Below are 24,324 nucleotides of genomic sequence, written 5' to 3'. Positions count from 1 at the left end.
TTGTTAGATCACCTGTCTGATGTGTTGAGCACTATCTATCTATCTATCTATCTATCTATCTATCTATCTATCTATCTATCTATCTATCTATCTATCTATCTATCTATCTATGAGAGTAGATTGAACACGAACAGGGATCCAGTCAGAAGAAAACAACCTGGATCAGCGCCATAGAACAAGTTCAGGCTGTGTGGGAGGTAATACGAAGTTATTTATTTATTCAGTCTGTCAAGTGGAAAGGTATGTATATATTAATTTTTTCTACAGATATGTGCTGTTACTTGAAAGCAAATTATGTGTATTAGGAATGAAAAATATTAAATAATCATTAGTAGTTTTTTTTTTTTTTAAAAAAACAGATTTTCTTTAACTTTTGTTAAATTCCAAATAATATCTACTAAAATCTCAGAAAACAAAAGTCTGTTAAAATGCAATCCATCAAAAATCTGTATTTTTACAAACAGTAATTCATTGTTTTACGTGTGATTGTAAAATTACACATAATTAATTCTATTCTACATGATTGTGTGTAAGAAGCATTTTTGCTCTATAAACACAGATTTAGAGAAATAACATAAAATAACGTAAAAGTGACATCACACCATTACCGATCCAGCTGCACGTTTTGATATACACTAATATATACATTATAATATATGTAATATCTGGGTTACATATCAGTGAATTGACTTTGACTTCCACAGAGTTTAAATAAAATATCGCAATCGAGTGCTTCTAAAATCACAAACAACAGCTTCGTTGTGTTGTTCTGGTGCAGTCAGGAGGAAATTCCACAGAAGCCAACTCAGAAGTTGTTTTTATTTTTATCCTCCTAATATCTGAGAAACTTTCATCATCGTTGTGTGTATTCATGCTCTCAGTATTAAAGTCAGGATGGTGCGTCGTCTCTTTCATGGTGACTTTAATCATTCTCTGACAGAGAAAGTTTAACAGTTCATGTCTCAGCAAGTTGAGTAAAAGTGCTTCTACCTGAGTAAGCACATATTCTGACATTCCCATCAGTCATTCACACGATCAAAGCTGCACATACACCAGGACTCTGTGGGGCAGTTTGCAGCCTCTTGAGGGCAACTCTTTGTTCAGTTAGAAAATAAGAAGACGCTACATCCTGTCACTTTATCCAAAGCAGCCACACGGAGACAAGCAGCAGGTCGATGGATCGTCATCGGTCACGTATCTCCCAGAGTCAGGCTGGTCCCTGCACTCTGCTATGAAGGCCTGGAGCTGCGACACCGGCTCCTTCTCGTGCTGGTGATGCTGGAAACGATAAAAGTAAAAATAAAAAACGAGGACACTCGAGGACGAACAGCATCCCTGCAGGACAGCTGCACGGCTGATTCAGACTGACCTTGATGGTTTCGTAGGTGTCAGTGATGAGAGCGATGAAGAGGCTGAGCACCATGTAGATGAAGAGGGAGATGAAGGAGTAGAGGTAGAGTCTGCTGAACAGCCACACCATGTAGCTCTTGGCTCTCATCTTCAGGAAGGTGGCGTACATGTCGTCCCCGTTGACGAGCGAGAACAGGCACTCGGTCACCTTGTCAAATGTTCGGAACTGGAAAAAAAAAGAGGTTTTCTTAATATCAACGAGCACCTGAAGGCCTGAAGAAAACCAATGAGGCCACAGTGACACCTAAAATAGACGTGTTAGGCTCATACTTTGTCGTGGTAAGGCCCGAGGACGATCCAGCCACAGAAGCTGTACCCGAGGTAGATCATGGTGGCACAGCAGCAGAACCGGAACACGTTTGGCACAGCCGCCCTCAGGGTCAAGATTAACACCTGAGTAGAAATAAAAGGTTTCAGTTCCTGTGGATTTGCACCTGATCTCATGTCCTAAAACAAGAATTCTTACGTTGTACTTCTTGAAGAAACCGAGGTATCGGATCACACCGACCCAGACGAGCATGGTGGCGGTTCCCAGCAGGATGCTACAGACGTCGTAGTTTGTCTGGAACTGAAAACACAAAGTTTAGACTGGAAGCATTTGAGGCTCAAACTGATTCCTGCAGTGAGCATCATGTGACATTAACCTTTGTTTGGATCCCAATTTTCAGCACCGATCCAGCGACGGTCAGTGTGTCACTGACGATGATGAGGATGTACCAGCCGTTCACAAACTCCATGCGGTCGGTCCACGACACCACTTTATTGTAGTGGGCGTGAAAGAAGACGCTGAAGTCCTGCACAAGAGGAATCAATGCATTTTAAAACAGGGCGGCTCAACAAACACACACAAACCGGTGAGTCAGTCCTGCACAAAGTGGTTGGATTGTTTAATTTCCACATGAAATACTAAAACGTTCTGACTTCTGAGCTTGTACTTTTTATCTGATGAGGGTTTTATCATCTAATTTTTAAACACGAATGCAACTATCAAAGATGTTTTAAGCAGCAACTCCTTTTACACTTTAGACTTTTCTTTAAATTTTAGGTTTGAAAGAGCTCTCCACACACACCAGGGTTTAATTTCTGGTGTATCTGTTGCTTTAAAATAGTCTTAAATAGAAATAAAAATAATCTACAAATACTACTAATAAATATAAGCCAACTTTGTTTTTATTTGCATGATGCTGATTCCCCTCAGCTGCTAAAACCCATCATGCAAAATACAGAGAATGTGACGTCTTCAGCAGGATGTGTTTTTTGCATGTTAGTTGTTGTTCCAATAATTCATTAAAAGTTGAGCCAGTTGCTGAATGTAGGAAAAGCAGCATTTACTAGATCCTCATGCAGCGACTTACCGACTGCAGATGGATGCCTCTGATGACAGAGCGTGTGCAGAGGACCAGAGAGGTGAGGCAGGCGAGGATGACCACAGAGTCAAAGACCAGGAGGAGATAATCGTTCTTCCCAGCTGGAAACCACAGAGTTCAGGTTAGTTTGTGTTTTCACGTTTTTGCTGCTGCTACAAAAGAGACTTTCTTCAGAGTCAGAAGTTTCCATCCACTAGGATGCCATCAGACTGTTGTGAGAAGCTTGTGGAAGGAAACCCAGAAGGTTTGACCCAAGTTCTTGGGTTTTAAGGGCACGGTTGGCGGTTCTTGGGGGGTTGGTTGGAACTTTTTGCTTTTGAGGAAGTTGTTAAAATATTCTCTCTCTTATTATTCTGGTGTTTAGCAAATAGAAATAATGTTGGTGATCCTGACTGACCTGAAACAGGAAACGTTTAGTCTGATTTAATGTCAGATGATGAGAAATAAAAGGTTTTATGTCTTTTTATACGGTGGATGTAAACTTCTGGTTTCAGCTGCAGGTGTCAGGCCAGAATAAAGTCACGGTGCCTCCTGCTGGCTTCATAAACAATTACATGTATTTCATTTGGGGATGTCCATTGTTTTACTGAGAACTCACAGGTTCCCTCCACGTTCCAATCTCTGCATTCATAAATCCTCACATCATTTTCAATGTGAACCTTTATCTCCCCGCTGTGGGCGCGGTTGTCAAACACAATCTGTGTAAAAACAAAAGAGTTAGAAGCACAGCACAGGTTGTTTCTGAGCTCAGAAAATGTGCAGCAACTATTGATTCCTCAGTGTTTGCTTAAAGCTCAGCTGCAGGCGGTTTGCTTGTCACCAACCGTGATGTGGAAGTCGTAACAGTCTGGCAGCTCGTGGTGCCGCACCGTCTGCAGGTTGATGGTTTTCAGGTTCAGGTAGATGTTCACTGACAGCAGCCTGGACACACAAACACATATTAGCAGGAGGAACTCTCACCGCCTGGCACGGAACCGGTACTTATCAGTTTAGTCACCTTTTGAAGTCTAAAGAGGAGTTGACATGAGCTGCCAGGCTGCTGCTGTTGTCCAGCGACTGCTCAGGATATATGGAAACACAATCTGTGAGGAGAGCAGGCGTGTTCAGTTTAAATTCAGGTGATGCTTATTATTCTGCATGAATATGTCGCTCTCAGCAACACCAGCTTCCTCTTTTGATGTCACATGTAAATCCACTCTGTGATTATTTCCTATTCTGGCCGTGAATCAGCTTCCAGAAATACATCCTGCATGAAACATTAACCATAGAAACAACCCAAAGCAGCCATCAGACCTCAACGTTTCACATTTAAACAGCAGCGTTGTGCTTTTGTACCTGTTTCGACATGTGGATCAATGTCAAAGCTGTCGTTTCCAGGATCAATGCTGCTGTTTCTGTACAACACCTGGCAGACGGACAGAGGAGTGGGCTCGCCATCGACGCTCCCATACGCCAGGTTACCCACGGTCAGGTTTTGGAGGCTGGTGTACTGAAAGAAACGGAGAGGGACACGTTTTTAAAGCACTGAAATTATAAAGGAAATACCACGAAATGTCCAGACTACATCTTGGGTACCCTGTTGATGACGTAGTAGATGTGATCGTACACATCGGCTTTGGTGTAAAGCGCGTAGCTTCCCAGCCGGGGATCCTTGTATTCTTTGAGGAACAGATGTCTGAACGTCATCAGGTTTTCGTCTTTGAAGGTGACCATCATTTCGTTGCTCAGGCCGAAAGAGACCAACTGACGGGAGGAAAAATAATGAGGATGAGACAAACAGCTGCCAACCTCCTACACATTCATGACAAGTATAGAGGCGGTTGGTGCCAAAGTGGGTCAAACCACATTTATAGTAGTTCTAGAGAAACATGGGGTTGTTGGAGGAGTCATTATCTGCATCCAGAGATGTTCCAACTCTGTCCAGAGATAGAAACAGCTGCTCTGTGATGACTTATTTCAGTTTTAACTTCCTTCTGCTGAGCACCAAAGCGGGCCGTACCACATTTTTTTGAGAAACAAACTGATTCCAGGTTTGTCTTGTTGAAGAGTTTTCATCATCAGGAACTAGAGATCCTTCTGAGGACCGTGGGGTAGAAACAGATGCTTGGTGGTGCTTCATTAAGGTTTTATTTCACCTTACCATACCTACCAGTTGAGTTTTCACAGGGCTTGAGGTTGCGCTGTCCGCCATCTTGAATTGAACTACCTGTGATATAACAGTCAGCGGTTCCTGTGTCTTGGTCCAGTTTGCCGCTAAATTTTCATCATGGGCCAAACTTCAAAGTGGCATCATGACATTACCAGTGGGCTGCTGGTTGGAGCACTTTGACACCAACTAGTCGACCATAAACACTGATCAGAACAACATCAAACTAAACTTTGGATTCTTTGTGGTTTGGCCCACTTTGGCTCTGAACCCCTCAGTTGTTGTAACCCAGCGACTGCACGGCCTACCTGGACGGTGATGATTGCGATTTTTAATATTTGTAACATCAGTTTCCATGGCTTCCGGCCCCTGGCCCTGTACTTCTCACAGGGGTTCATGAAGAAGTACTTGAGCCTCCGTCTGAAATCCTCCACCGCCTTCGACTCCAGAGTGTGAGCGCTCCATGTGACGTGGCCGTTGGTCCTCCTCTGGTCCGACCAGGCAGCCAGCAGCGGCTCCGAGTCCTCCATCGAACTGAAGCTGCTTTCTGGTGATATCTGTCAAACGCCCACTGTGAGCCTGAAGTCTTTTGGAGAAGCAGGAAGAGGGTTCGGCCATTCCAGTCATTCTGATGTATATCTAACAGGTTCTCCTGCATGTGTTCACTGCTGTTATCATGTCCCAGTATGTTCAATTTCATGCTGCGGTGAACGATAATTGTGCTAAATTCAGCTTTAACTCGCTGCAAAACTATAAATGTGTGTTTTGGGTGACTTTGGTTCCCCCACAGATTATTGTAGCAGAGCTGCTAACAGCAAAGAGAAGAAATGAGAATAAATGACTAAACATATCAAACTGTTGAATGTTTGTTTTTCTTAGAATAACCAAGACTGCAGTCATAAATAAAAGTTTTGTAATCTCAGTGACATTAAGGGTTTAGAACTTACTGCAAATTATATATATTACAAGCCAACCAGTCTCTCTCTCTCTCTGTATATGTACTGATAATGATAAGACATAATGAATTACCTGCTAACACCTGCTGGTGATCCAGAGCCAACAGTCCGACTCTCAGGGCGTCTGCTGCCGTCTGAGGAGCAGGTGGTGTCAGTCGCCGCTCAGCCTTCACCACGATGACACGCTCATTCCTCTGCGTCACTTTGAGCTTTTCCAGTTTCTCCAAAACAAAACAGCGACCAGTGACAGAACCTCTGAGCACTCAGAAGCTCAGACTGGATGCTGCAATCTGCCACTAAGTTCACTTTGAATTTGACTTCTTGAATAAAAAAACTGTATTTCAAGAGATCTCAGATGCTGTTTTGCTGCAAGTTTTGCTTATTATCCAATAAATCACACAGTATCCAGTGAAAAACACAGGTTTAAATTTATATATAAAAGCTTTCATACACAACAGATCATCGTACACGACCAGCGGAGGAAGAGACAAGCAGGATTTCACATTACGCTTTGTGATTCAAGACTTCTGTAGTGACAAAAAAATGTGAAAAAAACAAATCTCATTGACTTGATGCATCGAAAACATTTGGTCAAAGGCAGAGCGGCTCATCAAACACACACGGACACGATCTGAGGCAGTCATTCCAGTTATAGAAGTCTATCAGGCGTTTCATACCAGAGGAAGAGTTGAAATATTACAGATTGTCAGTAACATTTTCTTACTGAGAATCGAACCATGATTCAGTTTGTCTTTAAATAAATCTGTCAGGTATTGAAAGCTACACAGAGCTACGCACACACACACAGATCCTCTGATGAGACAGTTTACATGATATTTCTTCCTTTTCAAGCTGTTTTATTTAGTTTCTTGCACATTTTAAACCTTTGTAGAAAAGACACACACACATATATATATAGTCAAAGTTATTTTAGCCTCTCACCAAAACTACTGTAACCAACTGGCACCAGCATCCTTGCATCATGACCCGACCCAACATGTTCCCCTTTACAAAGCTGACTGGTAACATGTAGCTCATCCCACCTGCAGCCACTTCTCACAAACTGTCTGATCTAAGGAACGAGGAGCACCAAGAGCTGAGGATTCGTCCCTTTAACTGTTTGTTAGAAGATGCTCCTGTGCGACGTCGGCGTGAGCGAGCGCGACCGGAGGGGCTGGAAATTGGGGTCCCCTCCGCTGCTGGTGCAGCCCGCCGCCCCGGCGTCGATGTTGGAGGGGGACTCCACCATCACCTCGTCCGGCAGCGCGGGCGCTCCGGGGTCTCCGGGCTTCGGGAGGCTGGAGGAGGTTGTGGAGGACACTGCGGCGAAGCTGGCGCCGCTCACGGAGGGCAGGTTTCCGCCTTTCTGTATGGACGGCAGATTGAGCGAGCCCGCCACGTCTGACGTGGAGGGACTTCGCTCTCCGTCTGGGTGGAGGAGGAGGGTGGAGTTGGTGGAAAACGTCGTGGGGAAGTCGCTGGTTGAGCTCGAAGGGCTGAAGGTGCAGTCGGATGAGGAACTGGAGACGCCTGCTGTTGAGAAACCAGAGAAACCAGGAGAACAGGGATGAGATCAGAACATCAAGAACAAGCCACACATGTAAGAGACTCTCTGACTCGGCCCACTGACCTCTGAGAGACTCGATCTTCTCGTTTTTGGCCTTCTGCACCTCGTCTGTGATCTTGGCGATGATGAAGTTTTGCGTGCGCATCTGCCGGATGGAGTCGATGAGGGCGTCCAGGCCGCGGGGGTTCTCGGCCAGGATGTCCAGCAGCATGGCCGACCTCTTGGTCTGCGTGGTCCTGCAGCTGATCTCCTCAGCGTCGTCTCGCGTCAGGATCCTGCGGGAACGGAGGTAGTCCAGGTGGCGGTCCGCTTTAATCTTGTCACAGAGGTAGTGCCGCAGCCGGGTCAGCACCTGGAGGTCCAAGGCAGCCATGAAGGAGAGGACAAGAACAAGGTGAGCATCTACACTTTTTCTCTTAAAGACTGGAGCAGGCGGTGACCCGGTCCGGTTCTGCTCTTTAAGGCTCCTGGTTTCACCTCTTTACCAAGTTACAGAAAAGTTCACTAAACCTCCAGTCTGCTGTTTCAGTGTTAAATCTTGAGGACTGACTGTGATGTGGTCACACTGAGGGTGTGGTGGGGAATTTCCTACTTTCACAGGCCTTTAACGCCAAACAAAGTACAAATATGTGATCAGTGAATCGCTCTATTTCCCTTTAGCACCTTATCACAAAACGGTTTTAAATCTACATGCCTGCTTTTGTCTGACGAATGATACTCACGTCTTTCTTTATCTCTGCCATTTCATCTTCAGTGAGGTGAGGAGCATCCATCCCTCTGAGCAGCAGAGTCAAATCCAGGCGTTCCGGGTGACGACTGAAGGCTCAGATCGGTTGATACGCGCGTAAAAGTGAAATAAACGGCACCGATGGATAAAGTTTACGCGTCAAAGTATGTCGCACCTCATAATCCGTCGTTAAAAACTACCGTATCCACTGTCCATTCAACTTTTGAGAACTGAAAAAAAAAAAAAAAAATCCCCGGACTTCCTGATTGTGCGTCGAGGTTTAAGTCGGTCGACGAGAGAAGAGAGAATTACGCGCAGCGGATTCGTCCTTTACGCTCCCTGCGGCCTCTCACGGCTGTCCGGGGACACTCGGTCTGAGTTCGAGCCCAAATCTCTGCCACGATATCAGGAAAAGGTCCAACCTGTCCGACTTTCCTCGCTTTGGCCGCCCCGGTGCCGGAGTTGTCGCTCTGCGCAGGTGGAGCGCTGTTCCCGTCCAGAACGCTGGGTGGCGCTGTTGCTCCTCACTGTTCCCGTTTCCACTCGGATATTTACATCTTTATTCTTTTTTTCAAAATGTTTTATGGTTAAACAAAATAGATTTACCTGTTGTGCAAATCACAGGAATCAGTTCAGTTCAGTTTAAATCAGTTCAACACTGACCTGGATGTCAGATTCATCAACAGTTAAATTAAATAAAAATAAAATAGAGAAAGTTTAGTAACAGAATTAAAACGAAAAAATACATTTATTTAGTGAAATGAGTAAAACGAAGTGTTAATACCAGGTTAGAAATAACAGATGGTGCAATTAAAATAAACAAACTTTTTTTTAATTGACTAAGAAAATTAAAGAAACAAAACACAACTTGTGATTTAGAATGAGTAAAATTACTAAGATGATAAGAACAACAAAAGAATGGCAAAAAAGAAGGAAAAAACGGCATAATGGTTGAATATCAGGAACAATACCGTCAGTATCAAATATTAAGGATCATATTAATCATATATACATATACATATACGAAATAGATTTTAAAAAATAGAAAATTGAGTAATAAAATGAAAAAGAAAAGAAATTATTAAATGGAACGAGGAGTCAAATATCAAGGATGATGTTGTAGACATACAGAAATAATAATAATTAAACTGAAAAAATGAGAAAATTGATTTGAGAAAAGAAAAAACAAATACTATTTATTAGGTGCAAAGAAGAAAATGACTAAAGAAATAAGAACGACCAAAAAAATGGCCAAAACAAAGCAGAAAACAGGAGCCACAACCTCTTGTGTCGTTCTTTCCCGATGGCCAGACTGTGAATACTAAGAACACTATGGTCCAGGTGTGTTCACATGAGAAGTCTGCACATCGGTCCATTTGTTCTGAGTTATCAGCCTGTTGCTGCTTTGGAAAGATTCAAAACCAAATTAGTTTAAAGACCCTCTGCTAAAAGAAAATCAAGCTTTTAAACTTGCTAACGTGTCCAAATGATGTTCTTTGTGAAATAAGCCGTCCTCACTGTGTTGAAACATCTCCACACTGAAACTACAGCGAACTAGATATGGTTCAGATTCAGACTTCCAGGGTTTCATATGTACCAAACTGAAGGAAGCAGTCCTGTGTGTTTGCAGGCAGAGCTTTCTGTATCCCTGTTCTTCTTCAGAACCAGTTCTGGTTTGAACATGTGTGACTGAATTACTCCAACATCATATAGAAATCTTGCCATTGTGTCGTGTGGAGCAGATTTGCAGAGTTTGATCAGAAACACAGGTGAGCTGGTGGACTTCATAGATCTGCACAACCTAGAAAAGCAGCTGAGCAGGATTACTGTCATGGAAAACAATAACTTTGAGACACAGAAATGAGTTTGTTGAGTTTTAATCATTGACAACACTGAGACTTGAACTATTTAATCTATAAACCAGTATTTTTGCTTGTTTTACATCCTGGTGTCGTGCATGAGTGGCAGCAAGTTACGGCACCACTTCTATCATTTCTTGTCCTTCCTTTTGACGCCTTATCTGCATCCAGCTGCTGTAACGTGTGAGGAATCAATAACGTTTATCGTATTTTTTTCAATGGACAAAATATTATTACTCATATATCTGTGGAGTCTGAAGGCCAGGACCAGCAGACTTATGGACACTTCATCCACCAGGCTGTCAGGAAGCTGAACTCTCTGGGCTGTCATGTTGTTTATGCATCATCTGTTTGAATTATTATGACTGGTGCTTCAACTAGTGAGAGGTATGTTCATGTTTTAGCTGGCCGAGGTTGAGCCGGTTTTGTATTTTATAAACTTTCCTGAGTTTGTCTTGTTTTTAAAATCTGCAAACTAGAAGCTGCAACGGTTGGAATCAATGTGTTTCCACCTCCGTCTGAATGTGGTGCAGCTGTGCCAGTGCATCATCATTAGTCAGCTCAGAGGACCCATGAGTCATAACAGGATACTGATTAGTGTCCCAGACTGTGAAGTTAACAGTTCTATGAATGAAGTTGACATGAAGTGTTAGGAAGGCAGCAGCAGCTACATGACTTGTGATAACTATTCACTGCTTTGCACAGAAAACAGACAACAAAGCATCAGAGTTCATAAATGCACAGAGAACAGAGAATATCGCTCCAGTAAACCTGGAATAAATCACAAACCGACTGAGCACGTGCATTCAGTACCTTCACCTCCCTCTAATCACGCTGCTAACGAGGACGGCTGCTCCCCGAGGAGATGGTTGTCGGGCTTGTTTCGTCATGTTCTGCGAAAACACACTGTTGCCCAGCAGAACGGTTTACTGACTGTGAACGAGGCCGCGGCCTTCTGCTGCTACCTTCAAGTGGTTTTTTTTGTAACGATAATGATTTGAAACGGAGGAGAAATAAAGGCTCCGGTTAGCGAGCGTCTGCTGCTGCATCTCAGCAGCTTCTGAAGGAAAAGTGTCGGTGAAAGATGCCCTTTAAATGTCAGGTGTTAAAAGGTCAGACTGTGTGTGGATGGCTGCCCTTACGCAACAAGGTTCTGTTAGAAGACCACAAAAAACTGACAACACATGCCCACTGGTTTTTCCAGAGAGGCTTTATGACAATTCACATCATTCAGAATGCAGCAGCCCGGAAAAGAAGCTCAGCCAGGTGTGAGCGTTTCAGAGGAAGTGTGTGAAGAACGAGACACAAAGGAAAGGAGGCGTTTATAGAAATGATGCAGCGAGCTGGACCTTCAGCTCCTACAGACGCTCCTGTCGGTGGTGCCGAGTGCGACCCGCCCGTCTCACTGCAGCACCGCTGGGAGGCATCTCTGCCTGTCCATCCTCTGAAGCCAGTCTGAACGCCACACAGCACTAGAACCCCAGATTTTGTCTGTTTTTCTCTCTTTCTGCTGAATATATGCAGCATCACTAAACTATCTGGTATGAAACCCACAGACAGTTCATTTGAGCCGGATGCTGCACCACAGTCTCCAGGATGTTTAATTACCTGCTGCTAATTAATTACCTGGATGTTTTCGTTCATACTGAACAAAGTAAAACATTTTATGGCCGTTACAGGAAATGTCTGGTCTCATGTTTGCTTTCTTTCTGATTCCTTTAAAGATGCAAGTGTGAAGCTTGTACAATAAACCTGCACAGTACAGTGGACTTTATGGGTAGTGTTGTCCTGATTTGTTTTTCTTATTTGTGCAAAATATGAGTCACATGACGCCTCAAACGTCCTCCTTTACGGGAGCACATACAGAGTTACAGAACGTTGATAACCGCTGTCATGATGCTCGTTATGTCTGACTGGGGTTTAGTCAAGCGAGCTCACATGAAGGGAACCAGCTACGTCAGACCTTCTATGTGGTGCAACTCTCGTGTCTCATGAGCTCTGTAAGTCTTCCATCTGCCCCGACCTCCTCTCCACCACAACAACAACAAAACAGCCTCCAAATGTGATCCAGTCACGGCACCTACTGGGAGAAACTATTTTGTCTTTCTGGGGCAGAACAGTGGCACAAATCAAATGTATGAAATGTTGAAGAGGAATCTGTTCAGAACGACTGAATCACCTCCAGCTGTGGTTGAACTTACAGGGTCTGAAGTTTGTTAGAGTTAATCGTCCACGCCGGGTTCAGCTTTGCTCAACGGTGTTGATTTGCTCCTCTGGCCAGAACAAGCTATCACAGCTTATTAGGCTTTTGTTTGAGAAGTAGATTGAAGTTGTCGATGATACGAATACATCAGCTGAACTCTGGTTTGTTTACTGACAGAACCGTTTCCCTCCATCATGAACTCTTTATATGATTTTGTCCTTTTAATCGTTTATCATGTGAATCCCAGCGTAGCTCATGCATCAGTCTTCTCATCCGTCTCTCAAAGTATAAGAGTGTTTCTGAAATGCCAAATATGACTTTGTTGGGTTTGATAACGAGCTGTAGTGCCCTTAATCACCGACTATCCCCCTGAGCTCTGACATTCAGAAACAGGAAACAACAACACGTCTTCTCACTCATATCAGACTTTACATGCTGCTCTGTGGGAACAGAACATGCGAAAAAGCCGTTCCAGGATCCTCCAGCTGCCCGTTTTATATCCTGTGTTCCTCTTACCTAACACGGTTCTGCAAATTCTTTATATTACAGCTTTGGAGGGGAAAGTTTCCACTCTAAAACCACAACAGTCAGCGATTTCCAGGCATCGGCGAACGCGCCGGGCTCATGCTTGTTCGCTCTCCGGCTGCTGGGCCTGGCGCCGAGTCAAGCCGGCCTTTGTAACCTCCGTTAGATAAGACGGAGGCCGTGCCAGCCGGCTCCGCTCTGCCTCTTGTTCTCACAGGTTATAATGAAAGGAAAGGCATCTCTCCCTGATAATTTTCATTGTTCTTTGATGTGGATGGAAGAGGATGCTTTTTTATCCTGGCAACTATTTCAAAGAAACCTGCAGTGTTCATCCTGAGAGGAATGTTGCTTTAGGCGTTGCTTAAGTTTTCTTTCTTCCCTTTTTCTGTGTGTGTTTCTCATTCTGGACGCTCTCAGTCTGACTGAACAAAGGATTCCTGAGGTTCAAACATTCCAGGAGGCTCTGCTCTGCTTTTTGAAATACTGATCCGAACTCTGATCCATCCACACCCTCGTAGGTGACCGATGGGAACCTCACCTCTGACTTTCAGCGCTGACGTAGTTAGAATACACAAACCCGGATCACAGGCAACGTGCAGCAGTCTAAACACGGCTTCAACCGAGATAGAAACGCACTTGGTCATAGAAGTATGTAGCTTCTCTTCAATATTTATGTCAGAACTTGTGGTGCCCCGATGTTGGACCCTGGAGGCGCTGCGCTCACATGCACGGGGCTGATGATGAAATATTTCAGGCTTCTTGTTGCCCTTTACATCAGCACACGCTGCATCTCCAGCAGGTAGAATCTCATTTAGATTAAGTTTTCCAGACTTGGCTGAGAATGAAGCAAAACAACATTAATAAAAACACCCAGAATAACGAATTCAACCAACACAAAGGAACCTAAACGGCATCCAGACAGAATGCAGGCAGGAATAGAAAAGCAATTAGTGTTGAACAAAAGAGTGGCGGGATAATTCAGAACGCATTTAGCAGTAAACAATGAAACCCGCTGCTGGTTCCACTCGATGGGAGGAAAGAAATGAAAATAAAGACTGACACGGTTAAAGTGGAGCGGCGGCGCTGGCAGAGCTGAGCTGAGCTGGGTGGTTCTTGGCGCTCAGAGCTAAATGGGAGGAGGAGGAGGAGGAGGACGGGGGACTTCTTATGGGCTTTATGGGAGGACGTGTGGAGAAACATTCCTCTCATAGTTTCGGGACACTTCTGCAGCCTGTGCATACGTCAGATCTGCCGGGAGTGAATAAAAGGAGATGGGGACTCCGACGGAGGGAGAGCAGGCGTCTGTTTGATCAGAAGGAGATTCTAGTCACTCAGGAAAGACGCAGCAGCTCCTGAAGATGTGGAAGGTCTTTGTCATGGTGCTCCTGTGTGCCACGCTGGTGAGGAACTCATCATTCATTCATTCATTCCACAGCTTTCAACAGTTACATAAGGAGAACTTTTGAAACAAGCCGTTGACCAGGGACTCGTGCTTTGCCTCGTCTCAGGTGTCGGCCTCGTGTCCAGAGGACTGCCGGTGTCCTCCAGAGGTCCCCAGATGTGCAGCCGGAGTCGGCCTCGTGCTCGGTGACTGTGGATGCTGCAGGGTTTGTGCACGGCAGCTCTTTGAGGACTGCAGCAAGACGCAGCCATGTGACACCGCAAAGGGCCTGGAGTGCAACTTTGGAGGCGGTTCAGCAAAGGGCATCTGTCGAGGTATGCTTCCTGTTCTCCTTTATGTTATTTCTTGTATATGTTTCATCTTTTTTCACACCAACTCTCCCCGTTGCTCTTCTGCAGCCAAATCAGACGGGAGAACTTGTGAGTACAACAGCAAGATCTACCAGAACGGAGAAACCTTCCGTCCAAACTGCAAACACCAGTGCACCTGCCTGGACGGCGCCGTCGGGTGCGTGTCGCTGTGTCCACGCGAGCTGTCGCTGCCCAAACTGGGCTGTGCCAAGCCGAGGCGGGTCAAAGTGCCGGGGCGGTGCTGCGAGCAACTTGTCTGCCCCGAGGGCACAAAGACAGACGGCTCCGGTGCAAAGAAGAACAGGAGAAAGAACAGCAAAGACAAAACATCTGAACACGACCTCCTTAGGAAGAACGAGTTGGCTCCTGTGTGGAGGGGAGATCCAGAACCTTCTCCTGGTGAGCAGTCGTCTCCAGTGACGCTGGTGGAGCTTTAAGATGGAGCCACATGCACAGAAACGTGACATGTGCTTTAGGGTTTTTCTTACATTTGAATAGCCGGTTGTTTTGTCTGTTAATTTTCCTCTTCTCTTCAACAGGAAGTCATCTAAGCGGCCCAACGACTACCAGAGGAGTCCAGTGTGTGTCCCAAACCACAGCTTGGTCACCGTGCTCCAAATCCTGCGGCGCCGGCATTTCCACCAGAGTGACCAACAGAAACGTCCGCTGCAAACTGGTGAAAGAAACTCGGATCTGTGAGGTCCGGCCCTGCAAACAGCTCACCTTGAAGGTACGACGCCCCGATGAACGTATGCATCCATTATTCCACTACGGGTCGGTCCATACGGTTGGTGTTAGATGAACTCTCCTTTTTGTTTGATCTCTTACAGAAAGGTCAGAAATGCAACCACGCGGTGAAGGCCAGCCACCCGGTCAAACTGTCCTACGCAGGCTGCCGTAGCCTGAAGAAGTTCCAGCCGAAGTACTGCGGCTCCTGCTCAGACGGGCGACGCTGCCGGCCGCACAGGACCCAGACGCTGCCGGTCCGATTCCAGTGCAGGAACGGAGACGGCTTCAGGAGGATGGTGATGATGGTCGAGTCCTGCAAGTGCAGCCTCGACTGCGAAAAGACGCTCGACCTCGACAGACTCTTCAACGACGTCCACAAACTGAAGATGTAGAGACTCGTCTGGAGGGAACGCTGCTGTTCAGGAATTCTGCTTCATAACATTGGAGCCTTTTTAGGTTTTGCTTCTTTGGGAAGCTGCTTTAGTTAAACCAAAACTTCACATCAACATATTTAAGCCTCTCTCCACAAATCCCGACAACATGGAAACGACATAAAAAAACCCAAACAAACTCTGGCAGCTAATGGATGCGTCTTTACGCAGCATGTCGCCATGTTCCTGTTGATTTACTGTACTTGTTGATTTTATTTATAAGGATTTATGTTTCATATATTGCTTAATGTATTGTTATATTTAATGTTAATGATGGAATATTGTACAGTTTATCATCTCTACACTTGCTTGTCTGTGCAAAAAAATAACCAGAACTTTGACTAAAGGCCGGTCACAAACGCTTCTGTATGCAAACTGGTCGACGAACTGCCTCTTTGTAAATGTTCATGATTCAATGTTTGTCTAATAAATAGAAAGAAAACTGAACAGCTTGCCAATGTGTGTTACTTAATGGAAAAAAGAACATATAGGCTTCACCGCTGGGATAATCATAAAAAAAAAAACTGGCTTGTGTAACAATGTTCAGTAGGAAATAAGCGATTCGGTTTCCTCAGCATCTGGCTGACCCACTTCTGACAGGACCTACATGTTGCTTAATACTTTAGGGAACGGCTATAACGTAAACCTCTGAGTGGTTTCCCTGCTGCTGGGCAGATGCTGCACAATTCTGTTTAATGAAGAAGCTATAGGCTTACAAAGATCATCTAAACTTTCCACAGACATTTACAGAACGAAAGACAAACCCCCGAATCCTGAAGTCGTTCAGCAGCAACGAGCTGCAAATCTGAAATATGACTTTATAACCAGGGCTGATTTTCCATCCAGCAGAGCGTACACACCCCTCAGCGAACCGTGAGAGAAAATGTTTGTTTGTTTTTGATAATTGCCTCTGCAGCGCCTTGAACGCAACACAAGTGGGTCATTCAGCTCATCGGAGCCTAATGAGCACGGATAAGTTCGGGGCGTGATCGTCACGGTGCTGAACTGTGATACCGACCAAACTGCCAAAAGTCAGAGGTCAGGTTTTCTTTTTCCCAGTAAACAGCAGAGAAAAGCGAATTCCCAAAGTGATCAACAGAGTTACGTAAGCGGGCAGGACCCAGAGAGCACGAGGAAAAACAGGGTTCTGACGCACGCACAGATGAAATGGTTCCATCCCCTGACGGAGAACACAATAGAGCTTTGTCTCTGAGAACCTGAGAGGAGCCCGGCTCACTCGAGGGAGTACGTCGGTTGCAGGAACACACAGTAGTTTATTGCCAGATACAGCAGCAGCGGTGGAAGGAGAACGTACAACCTCAGAGAGACGACCACGGCTCACGTGTGACCGGTGCTGCAGCAGATACCTGAGATCTTGTGTTTGGCCCTGAGCTGCAGGCAGATAAAACCTCCATCACAAAAGCATCACAGCCCGCCGGTAACGGTTTAAAGTGGTTGGGAAATATTCCAGTGTTTTATGTACCTCAGCAATTATATCTGCAACCTCAGGGCCTGAGCCTCCGACTGACAGCTGGAGAACTGATTCTCAGCTCAATTCATCTCAGTCCAGCTGAGAACCAGAACACATCACATCCATTATGCGCCACACCTTCTCTGTCATCGCTGCAGAAACAGATGCAGGTTTGTTTGAAGCGCGATAACAATAAAACGTCAGGAGGAGATTTATGTGGGTTTGAATGGGAGCAAAGTGGAGCGTATTTCACATTCAGCAGGTAAACAAGGCATCAGAGGCCTTCAAAGCAGGTTCGTCTTATCCAGGGGAACTTTGGGGTTTCTGGCTTCACTACACATAAAAACAGGCCAAGAGGTCTCATGAAGCTGGTTGTCTACGTCAACCCAGGGCTTCTGAATCTAGCTGGGTAGTGGTGCTGCTACCAGATCATTCAGAGCCACGTACAGGCATAAACCAATACAGTGAATTAAAATCTGTATTACAGGCTAAAAAGACGACGACTTAATAAACTGGTAAATCTCACTGCCTCCTGTGATCTGTAGGACTTTAATCATGTAAAAGTATTAAAATGTTGGTTTATGATTCAACTTTTTAATGTAAGACAAGATTTATCCTCATCCTCAGTAATCTCACGTTCACGGCGATCTTCCTGAAGCGTGTTGGACACTTTTAGCCTCATTGTTTCAGCTGCTTGGGGATGTTAAACAGATTTAGGAGCAAGGACGAAACAATTATTTTTAAAAAAAGCACATAAAACAACAATCTAAATGCTGACAGGCAGGTACAGGACTCTACTCTCATCCTGTCCTGTCACCATCTGAGCACCAGCTCCAGTGTTTTCTTATTTGTTTTCATTCACCCTGAGCTGATATTGGGAACATAAGGAGCCAGTGAGGCGTTCAGTAAAAGCACCATCACAGTCCTGAAAACCCAGAATTAAACCCAAAGGTACCTGGATAACCTTGAATCCTGCTTTATAGCTCAGACCTCAGCACCGGCACGATGTTTGGTGGCTAACAATCACCAGATGCACAAAGATCCACCAAACACATGATGCACTGTGGGCAAATCAAGACTTAAGGAGAACAGCAGCTTCCCCCAGTTGGATGGACGCCCCTTTAAAGACGTCTGAATTTAGTGGGAAATGCAAACCACATATTCACCGTGTTGTTTATGGGCTTGAACAGCGCATCTAACATGGTGCTATGACAAGCAGGTGTTTACACCGTATTTATGCTTCATACTGTTTGGTCTCACTGAACAAGTTCAAAAGTTGGAGTTTAGGCTCATCAGCAGTAATAAGTCCTGACTACTTGTGTTGTGGAGTTCACAGTCTCAAAAGCTCAGTGTAAACGTAGGTACGACCCCAAATCTAAAAAAAAAAAAAACTAACGCTAACTAACTTCGCTTCTCTGAAAAAGTTCCCATTCTAAGTTTTAAATTACTAAATATTAAAATAAATAAAAACAGACTGTGAACCGTCATCACTTTAGAAAATACGATGATCCGTAACCCGACGTCTGCAGTCCTTCGTCGAACATGGTCTTGTAAGAGTTTTTGAGGAAGTCCACGTAGTTCTGGATGCTCTGCTTGTGGCTCTCCGACTGGTCCAGGCTGAGCTGCAGGTCCTTCAGACGCACCTCGAAGCGTTTCTCCGCCTGCGGATCGAGACACGGGGACGGTTTTACCTCCACAACAACACGCCTCATGTTAGGAAAAGCTCGCTCTGGTCTGAACACACATGCTCTGGGTTATATTTTAGTAAAGGGTGATGCTCACGGTTTGCTTGCTCTGGCGAAGAAGCCTCAGCTCGGTTTCTCTTCTGCTGTTCTCGGCCTCCAGCTCCAGGACTTTTGTCTGAAGCGCCTCTTCTCTGGAAACAGCCTGGTCTTTGACCTTACTGACCTGGACACATGAGGAAGATGTGAAACGTTAGACAGACGGACAGACAGACAGGCAGACAGACAGACAGACAGACAGACAGACAGACAGACAGACAGACAGACAGACAGACAGACAGACAGACAGACAGACAGACAGACAGACAGATGTGGCAGCAAATCAAACAAACAAACAGAATTCCTGGATAACAATAATAATTATATTTCAGCATTAAAACCATCATTCTGGTTAAAGAGCTCCTACATGCTGGTGTATGAACCATGACAGAAACATGCTGTTAATTCATAAACCTGACACTGGGTGGAGGTCTGATACATTTCTTAAGCTCTGCACATCTGCACTGCAGTCAACTGATGACATTTTGTAGTAATCTTCTTGGCTGCCTCCCAGTACTTCCAGAAAGATAAGAAGCTTTCTCGTTGTTGTTTGGCGGTGACAGTGTGTGCATTTACACCTAAACTACACCTACAATCTGATTCCTTCCTACTTCGACACCAGCTGACGACTCCTGAGGCGTACCTGTTGTCTGACATCCGACAGCGCTGCCTCCAGCTGCCGGCTCAGGGCCTGACACTCTGACGAACGCTGGTCCAGCTGCCGGTTGCTGTAGCTGAGAGCCTCCTCCTGAGCCGCCAGCCTCCGCACAAGCTCCAGGTTCTCCTGCTGCAGCTTCTCCATCCTTCTACAAAGACGCAACAGGTTAGACAAGTTTAAATCTGTACAGAGAAGACAAACCTTTCATATTCAACATCTTACTTTTGGAGAGAGCTGATGTTTTCTTGCAGCTGTACGTTGGTCTCGTGAATGGACTCTTTCATCTCCACAGACGATCTCAGCATTTGGGTTTGACTATCCATCTGTACACGGAAGACGTAAAGTTATAAAATGCCTGCAGTGGCTTCACAAAACAGTGGATTCACATCACATGCAGACCTGATCAACACAGCAGCTAGTGCAATGCTTTCTCCCACAACACTGCAAACACAAACGGGCAGTTTTCAGGGTAAAACATTTCTGGTAGAAACACGTGGGCGACTGAAACGGACGGACACGGCACGGACAATCACAATCACGGCTAAACCGGTGCAGATGGTTACAAGCTACATGTTGCACTGCAGTCACATCTGTTCATCATCACAAACATCAAAACTCACAGCAGCACCAGAAAACGAGACGCACCAGCAGACACATGGGGTTGTACTACCGCCTAGTGGTCGATGTAGGAAAATGACTGCATTTGTACATCGTCTGACCACGACGGCTCGGGTTGCACACCTTAACCTGCAGTTGTCTAACGGACTCTGACTTCTCGGCGCACTTCCGCTCCGAGCGTTGCAGCTTCTCCTGGCACTCGAAGAGACTCTGCTCAGCTGCACTCAGTAGCTCAGGATAAGCCTTCAGCTGGTCCACACGGCCCTGCAGCTCCTGCCTCACCTGGGCTCCAGACGGGTCGGCACAAGGAGTGAGGTGTTGGGGATAGACACAGTGATGAGCAGAAGTCTTTAAGTGGGCAAAATATGCCATTTTCACGACCCAGACTGGGATTTTGCTGCCCAGAATTACTGTCGCTTTGCTGAAAGGCATGCAGGTTGAGGTGCAACGAATGCTATGTAGCTGCAAAACAAATGTACTGACGGGCCGTTCAGCAGCAGGAGAAGCAGCGCTGCACAGATAGATAACACTTGGCAAAAACTGCAACAGCACTGTTAGCATTTGTTGTTAAAAGAACAAAGGAAAGAGTTAAATTCATCAAGCGTTAGTCATTAAGATGTGTGCACATTAAAGTAAAATGTGGTACCTTCTCAACTTCTGTCTCTTTTCCATTTTGTGCCTTCTCTGTTTCTCTTACAAGGTTTGCATATTTTATCCTTAAATCATCAATCTCAGCTTGAAGCTCTGCAACCTAGAGGGGAAGAAAAATACAGAATATTATAATGAAAGCTGCTTTGTCCTTCCCTACAATCAGAAACTGCAAACTAGTTTCACTGCTGAATCATTAATTCAGCAGTTCAACATTCAGTGTTACGCACAAAGGACGAGACAGACTGCAGATAAAATCCGGATGATTACAATTCTCTTTGTACAGAGCTTTTCAAAACAGCTTTTCCAACTACTACAGGAAGTGATGCTTAACACAAAAGACAGAGTCACAAGAAACAACTGAAAACAGTGTTAGACGACAGTTTGTTGCATAAGAAGGAAAGACGAAGACGCTGCCTGGAAATCAAACTCCTGCAGGTTGTAGTTTGTTGGTAACACGTCCAAGTGTTCTCAGTTTATTCAGAAATTCTCCTAAAAGTTGTTTTGTGTGGCTCAAATGTCATTAATAGGTCTCATTTTTCTACATAATCTACAAATGTTTACAGACTGCAAGTCTACAAAAAGTGAAGGAAACAAGGAAATGTTCAGTAACCAACCTGATACTGGCACCGTTCAGCTTCATGTTTCTTCTCCTGAGAGACAATCTTCTCCTCCACGAGGGCCGACTCATAATCAGCAAGCTGCTGCTCCAACTGAGCAACGGAGGCCTGAAAGCACAGAGCAACGTACATCATGTTAGTGACAGAACTAATATCAGCGACAGAGTGTTCTGCCCAGTCCTAAAAACTATGGTGGTGTGTAAAAGTGTGTGGCTTCCAGCAACAATGACAATCGAGCAGAATTGCTTTGTGTTCAGCAGTAATCCTGTGAGTGCAAAATGACATCATTACAAGTTAGCAGCAGCGATCAGCAGCCTGCAGGATGACCATAGATCTTCACATTTCCTACTAAATGACTAAATCACCACAGGCAACACATTCATGCGAGTGTTTTAATGACCCTCACATGCAAGCTGTTTGCCATCTTGTACCTGGAGCGTTGCATTATTGACGCTGAGGTCTCCGTTGTCAGCGCTGAGTTTTTCAACCCGTTGCATCACAGTTTCATTCGCCGCAGTCAGCTCATCCCTCTGCTTCTGCAGCCTGGCTGTCAGGTCTGCAATTTGACTTTAATGGACGTAAACAAACAGCTCCTCTGTGAAAACTGTTAGTTGCCACACATGCATATGGATTTCTACTGTTTGATGTGTGCAGCAGAGAAACAACCAACCTCTCCAACAGCTCTACATGAGCAACAAGTTTGTCTTTCTCATCCGTCATCTGCTCCTTGTGCCGCCTCCTGGACTCTCTTTCTGAGTGGGCTTTGGCCAGCTGAGCGTCCTGTGTGTCAGACACAACAGTCAAAGCAAGATCCTGAAGCCAACTAGAGAAGACTCTACTTCCAAAACCCCAAACAAAAGTCATCTGGACTTCAGACCTTCTCCCTCAGCTGCGTGTAGCATTTCTCAATAGCTGCTTCAAATCTCTCGGCTCTCAGCTTCTGAGCTCGGGTGGCTTTCTTCAGAGAGTCCTTGTCCTGAGCTGCCTTCTCAGTCAGAGAGCTGATGGACGCTTTCAGGTCATCGATCTCCATCTTTTGCTCCGTCAGGGTTCTCTCCAAAGTCTGGAAAAACACCATGAAGTCACAAATGTAAAAATGTGCTTTTTGCACCTTTTCAAAGCAGTTTGTGTTCAGGTGTTGAGGTGTTTGTACCCGTAGCTGTACAGTCAGACGGTTGTTTTCTGCTTCCTTGTTGCGGAGCTGCCCCTGCAGGTGAGCACGAGTTTCCTCCACAGCCTTGGATGAGTGAACTGCACTTTTCATGTTCTCCTGTGGAAGATGTACGTGTTTTAAAATGCAGTCACTTTATTTATCAAGACATCTGCGTTGAAAGTCGTGCCGTCCTCACCTGCTCATCTCTCCGGAGATCCATCAGCTCCTTGGCTTTTCTCTCAGCTTCACTCAGATCGGTTTTTAAATGCTTGGGGAGAGACATGAGGATCGAAGCATGTTGGAGAATCATCACTTTAGAATTTCTCTAGAGTGTGATCTAGAGCATCTGTCTATTCTAACATCAGGACCGATGTGTCTGTGACATTCATTTGAGCAGCGTTTACCGACTGAATCATCCGAACCTGCCATAAAACAAACTCAGATCAACTGTCTTTCCTTTGTGCCTTTGCATCAAAGTAATAAACGCACCTCATTTTCACTTTCAGCCTGCGTGATCCTCTTCAGTAAGATGTCAATCTGTTGGTCTGCATCAATTCGATCAGCCTGTAGAAGGACAGAAGTCATAAAACAAGTTAAGAATATATTAAAAACTAATGTTCACATATTTCCAACAGTGTAAGTCTGAGTGTTGCATTTGCTGTCATGAACTTAAAGTAACTACAAATCTAGATGAATTCATCCATAACTGATCTAGCGTAGCAACCAACCTCTGCATCCTGGAGCTGTTTCAGTTTCTGTCGCACTGACTTATTTATTCTTCTGAAATCCTCCAACTTCTCCAGCAACAGCCCTCTCTGTCTTGCAACTCGGCGCTTATCTTTCGCAGGCTGTCTCCAATCCTTAATTGACAGAAAAAGCTGTTAAAATATTTGGCGGGGGAATGTGAAGCTTAATGACGTTTGCAAACCTACAGCAAATTCATCCTCCATGGCATCTTTAAAAGACACGAGCTGTATGGCTGCAGAGGTGGCAGCTGCTTCTGCATCCACCAGGATTTTCAGGAAAGGGCTCTTCCCGTCGGCTCCATGGCTGCATGAGAAACAGGAAAGCAAGAAATCGTTTCAACTGACCAGGCTGGATGTTCAAATGTCCATGCATCACAGGACCTCACCTGTGGATCTCAGACTCTGGGGTTCTTGTTGGGAGGCTGCTGCGCGCTCTGGTCCTTCTCCCCGGATCATGACTGCTGTCGAGATCACCACGACTCAGAGCGAGATCAGAGCTGAAACCAAGGGGGGGACTCTGGAGTTCATCCTCTGGAGACATGCCTCGTACTGCAGACACAACAACAGAGATATAGATAGATTATAGATAGATAGATAGATAGATAGATAGATAGATAGATAGATAGATAGATAGATAGATAGATAGATAGATAGATAGATAGATGCTTTATTATCATTGTACAAAATACAATCAAACTTGTGTGGCATCCCGCAGCAGTACAATACAAATAAACTCTTAAAAAATACAATTAATTTCAAAAGGATTAAAATGAGTTTATATGCATATTCAACACATAGTGCAAGTCAGAGTTCAAATAAAGAAGAGTACCAGAGTGTACACTAATGTGGTATTTAAACACACTGCTCACTCACTACAGGCAGGAAGCCAGTCGTTAAGACGCGACCTGAGCTCTCTGCATAGCAACAGAGCAGCTGAAGTGGCTGCTCAGCGTCACA

The 24,324-nt window shown here is 45.0% G+C and overlaps 3 protein-coding genes across 3 annotated transcripts; 1 reads left to right on the top strand and 2 right to left on the bottom strand.

Moving 5' to 3' along the window:
- Positions 1-528: 528 nt before the first annotated feature.
- On the bottom strand, positions 529-6,213 carry mcoln3a (mucolipin TRP cation channel 3a). The gene is made up of 13 exons (XM_008285267.1): positions 5,953-6,213; positions 5,232-5,509; positions 4,353-4,520; positions 4,113-4,266; positions 3,775-3,859; positions 3,602-3,698; positions 3,376-3,475; positions 2,766-2,878; positions 2,055-2,204; positions 1,877-1,978; positions 1,681-1,803; positions 1,370-1,576; positions 529-1,278 (listed from the first exon to the last, which is right to left on the bottom strand). The coding sequence occupies exons 2-13, from the start codon at positions 5,451-5,453 to the stop codon at positions 1,138-1,140; spliced, it is 1,662 nt and encodes a 553-aa protein (XP_008283489.1). The 5' UTR covers positions 5,454-5,509; positions 5,953-6,213; the 3' UTR covers positions 529-1,137.
- A 72-nt stretch (positions 6,214-6,285) lies between these two features.
- On the bottom strand, positions 6,286-23,908 carry LOC103359754 (outer dense fiber protein 2-like). Its single transcript, XM_008285266.1, has 18 exons — positions 23,754-23,908; positions 23,554-23,671; positions 23,350-23,481; positions 23,111-23,185; positions 22,818-22,889; positions 22,622-22,738; positions 22,346-22,531; positions 22,139-22,248; positions 21,900-22,035; positions 21,466-21,576; positions 20,847-20,951; positions 20,324-20,482; positions 19,805-19,905; positions 19,568-19,730; positions 18,926-19,051; positions 18,787-18,804; positions 7,510-7,798; positions 6,286-7,412 (listed from the first exon to the last, which is right to left on the bottom strand). The coding sequence occupies exons 1-18, from the start codon at positions 23,906-23,908 to the stop codon at positions 7,003-7,005; spliced, it is 2,583 nt and encodes an 860-aa protein (XP_008283488.1). The 3' UTR covers positions 6,286-7,002.
- LOC103359753 (protein CYR61-like) lies at positions 14,005-16,119 on the top strand. Its single transcript, XM_008285265.1, has 5 exons — positions 14,005-14,160; positions 14,269-14,476; positions 14,561-14,911; positions 15,052-15,242; positions 15,343-16,119. The coding sequence occupies exons 1-5, from the start codon at positions 14,119-14,121 to the stop codon at positions 15,631-15,633; spliced, it is 1,083 nt and encodes a 360-aa protein (XP_008283487.1). The 5' UTR covers positions 14,005-14,118; the 3' UTR covers positions 15,634-16,119.
- Positions 23,909-24,324: the final 416 nt, after the last annotated feature.

This window comes from Stegastes partitus, unplaced genomic scaffold, assembly GCF_000690725.1.
Source record: "Stegastes partitus isolate 25-593 unplaced genomic scaffold, Stegastes_partitus-1.0.2 Scaffold393, whole genome shotgun sequence".
In the NCBI taxonomy this organism is placed as follows: Eukaryota; Metazoa; Chordata; class Actinopteri; family Pomacentridae; genus Stegastes; species Stegastes partitus.
This window is presented reverse-complemented; position numbering and strand designations above follow the sequence as displayed.

Bases quoted from the DNA above. Each gene is read 5' to 3' on its own strand.
- mcoln3a (XM_008285267.1), bottom strand. From the start codon at position 5,453: ATGGAGGACTCGGAGCCGCTGCTGGCTGCCTGGTCGGACCAGAGGAGG. The intron at 4,267-4,352 runs GTACCCAAGATG...CGTTTCTTTCAG, and splicing joins TCTACTACGTCATCAACAGG to TACACCAGCCTCCAAAACCT. The intron at 1,804-1,876 runs GTAAGAATTCTT...ATTTCTACTCAG, and splicing joins GTTTCTTCAAGAAGTACAAC to GTGTTAATCTTGACCCTGAG.
- LOC103359753 (XM_008285265.1), top strand. From the start codon at position 14,119: ATGTGGAAGGTCTTTGTCATGGTGCTCCTGTGTGCCACGCTG. The intron at 14,912-15,051 runs GTGAGCAGTCGT...TCTCTTCAACAG, and splicing joins AGATCCAGAACCTTCTCCTG to GAAGTCATCTAAGCGGCCCA. The intron at 15,243-15,342 runs GTACGACGCCCC...GATCTCTTACAG, and splicing joins GCAAACAGCTCACCTTGAAG to AAAGGTCAGAAATGCAACCA.
- LOC103359754 (XM_008285266.1), bottom strand. From the start codon at position 23,908: ATGTCTCCAGAGGATGAACTCCAGAGTCCCCCCCTTGGTTTCAGCTCT. The intron at 22,890-23,110 runs GTGCGTTTATTA...TCTCTCCCCAAG, and splicing joins AGGCTGAAAGTGAAAATGAG to CATTTAAAAACCGATCTGAG. The intron at 20,952-21,465 runs GTTGGTTACTGA...CTTCCCCTCTAG, and splicing joins CTGAACGGTGCCAGTATCAG to GTTGCAGAGCTTCAAGCTGA.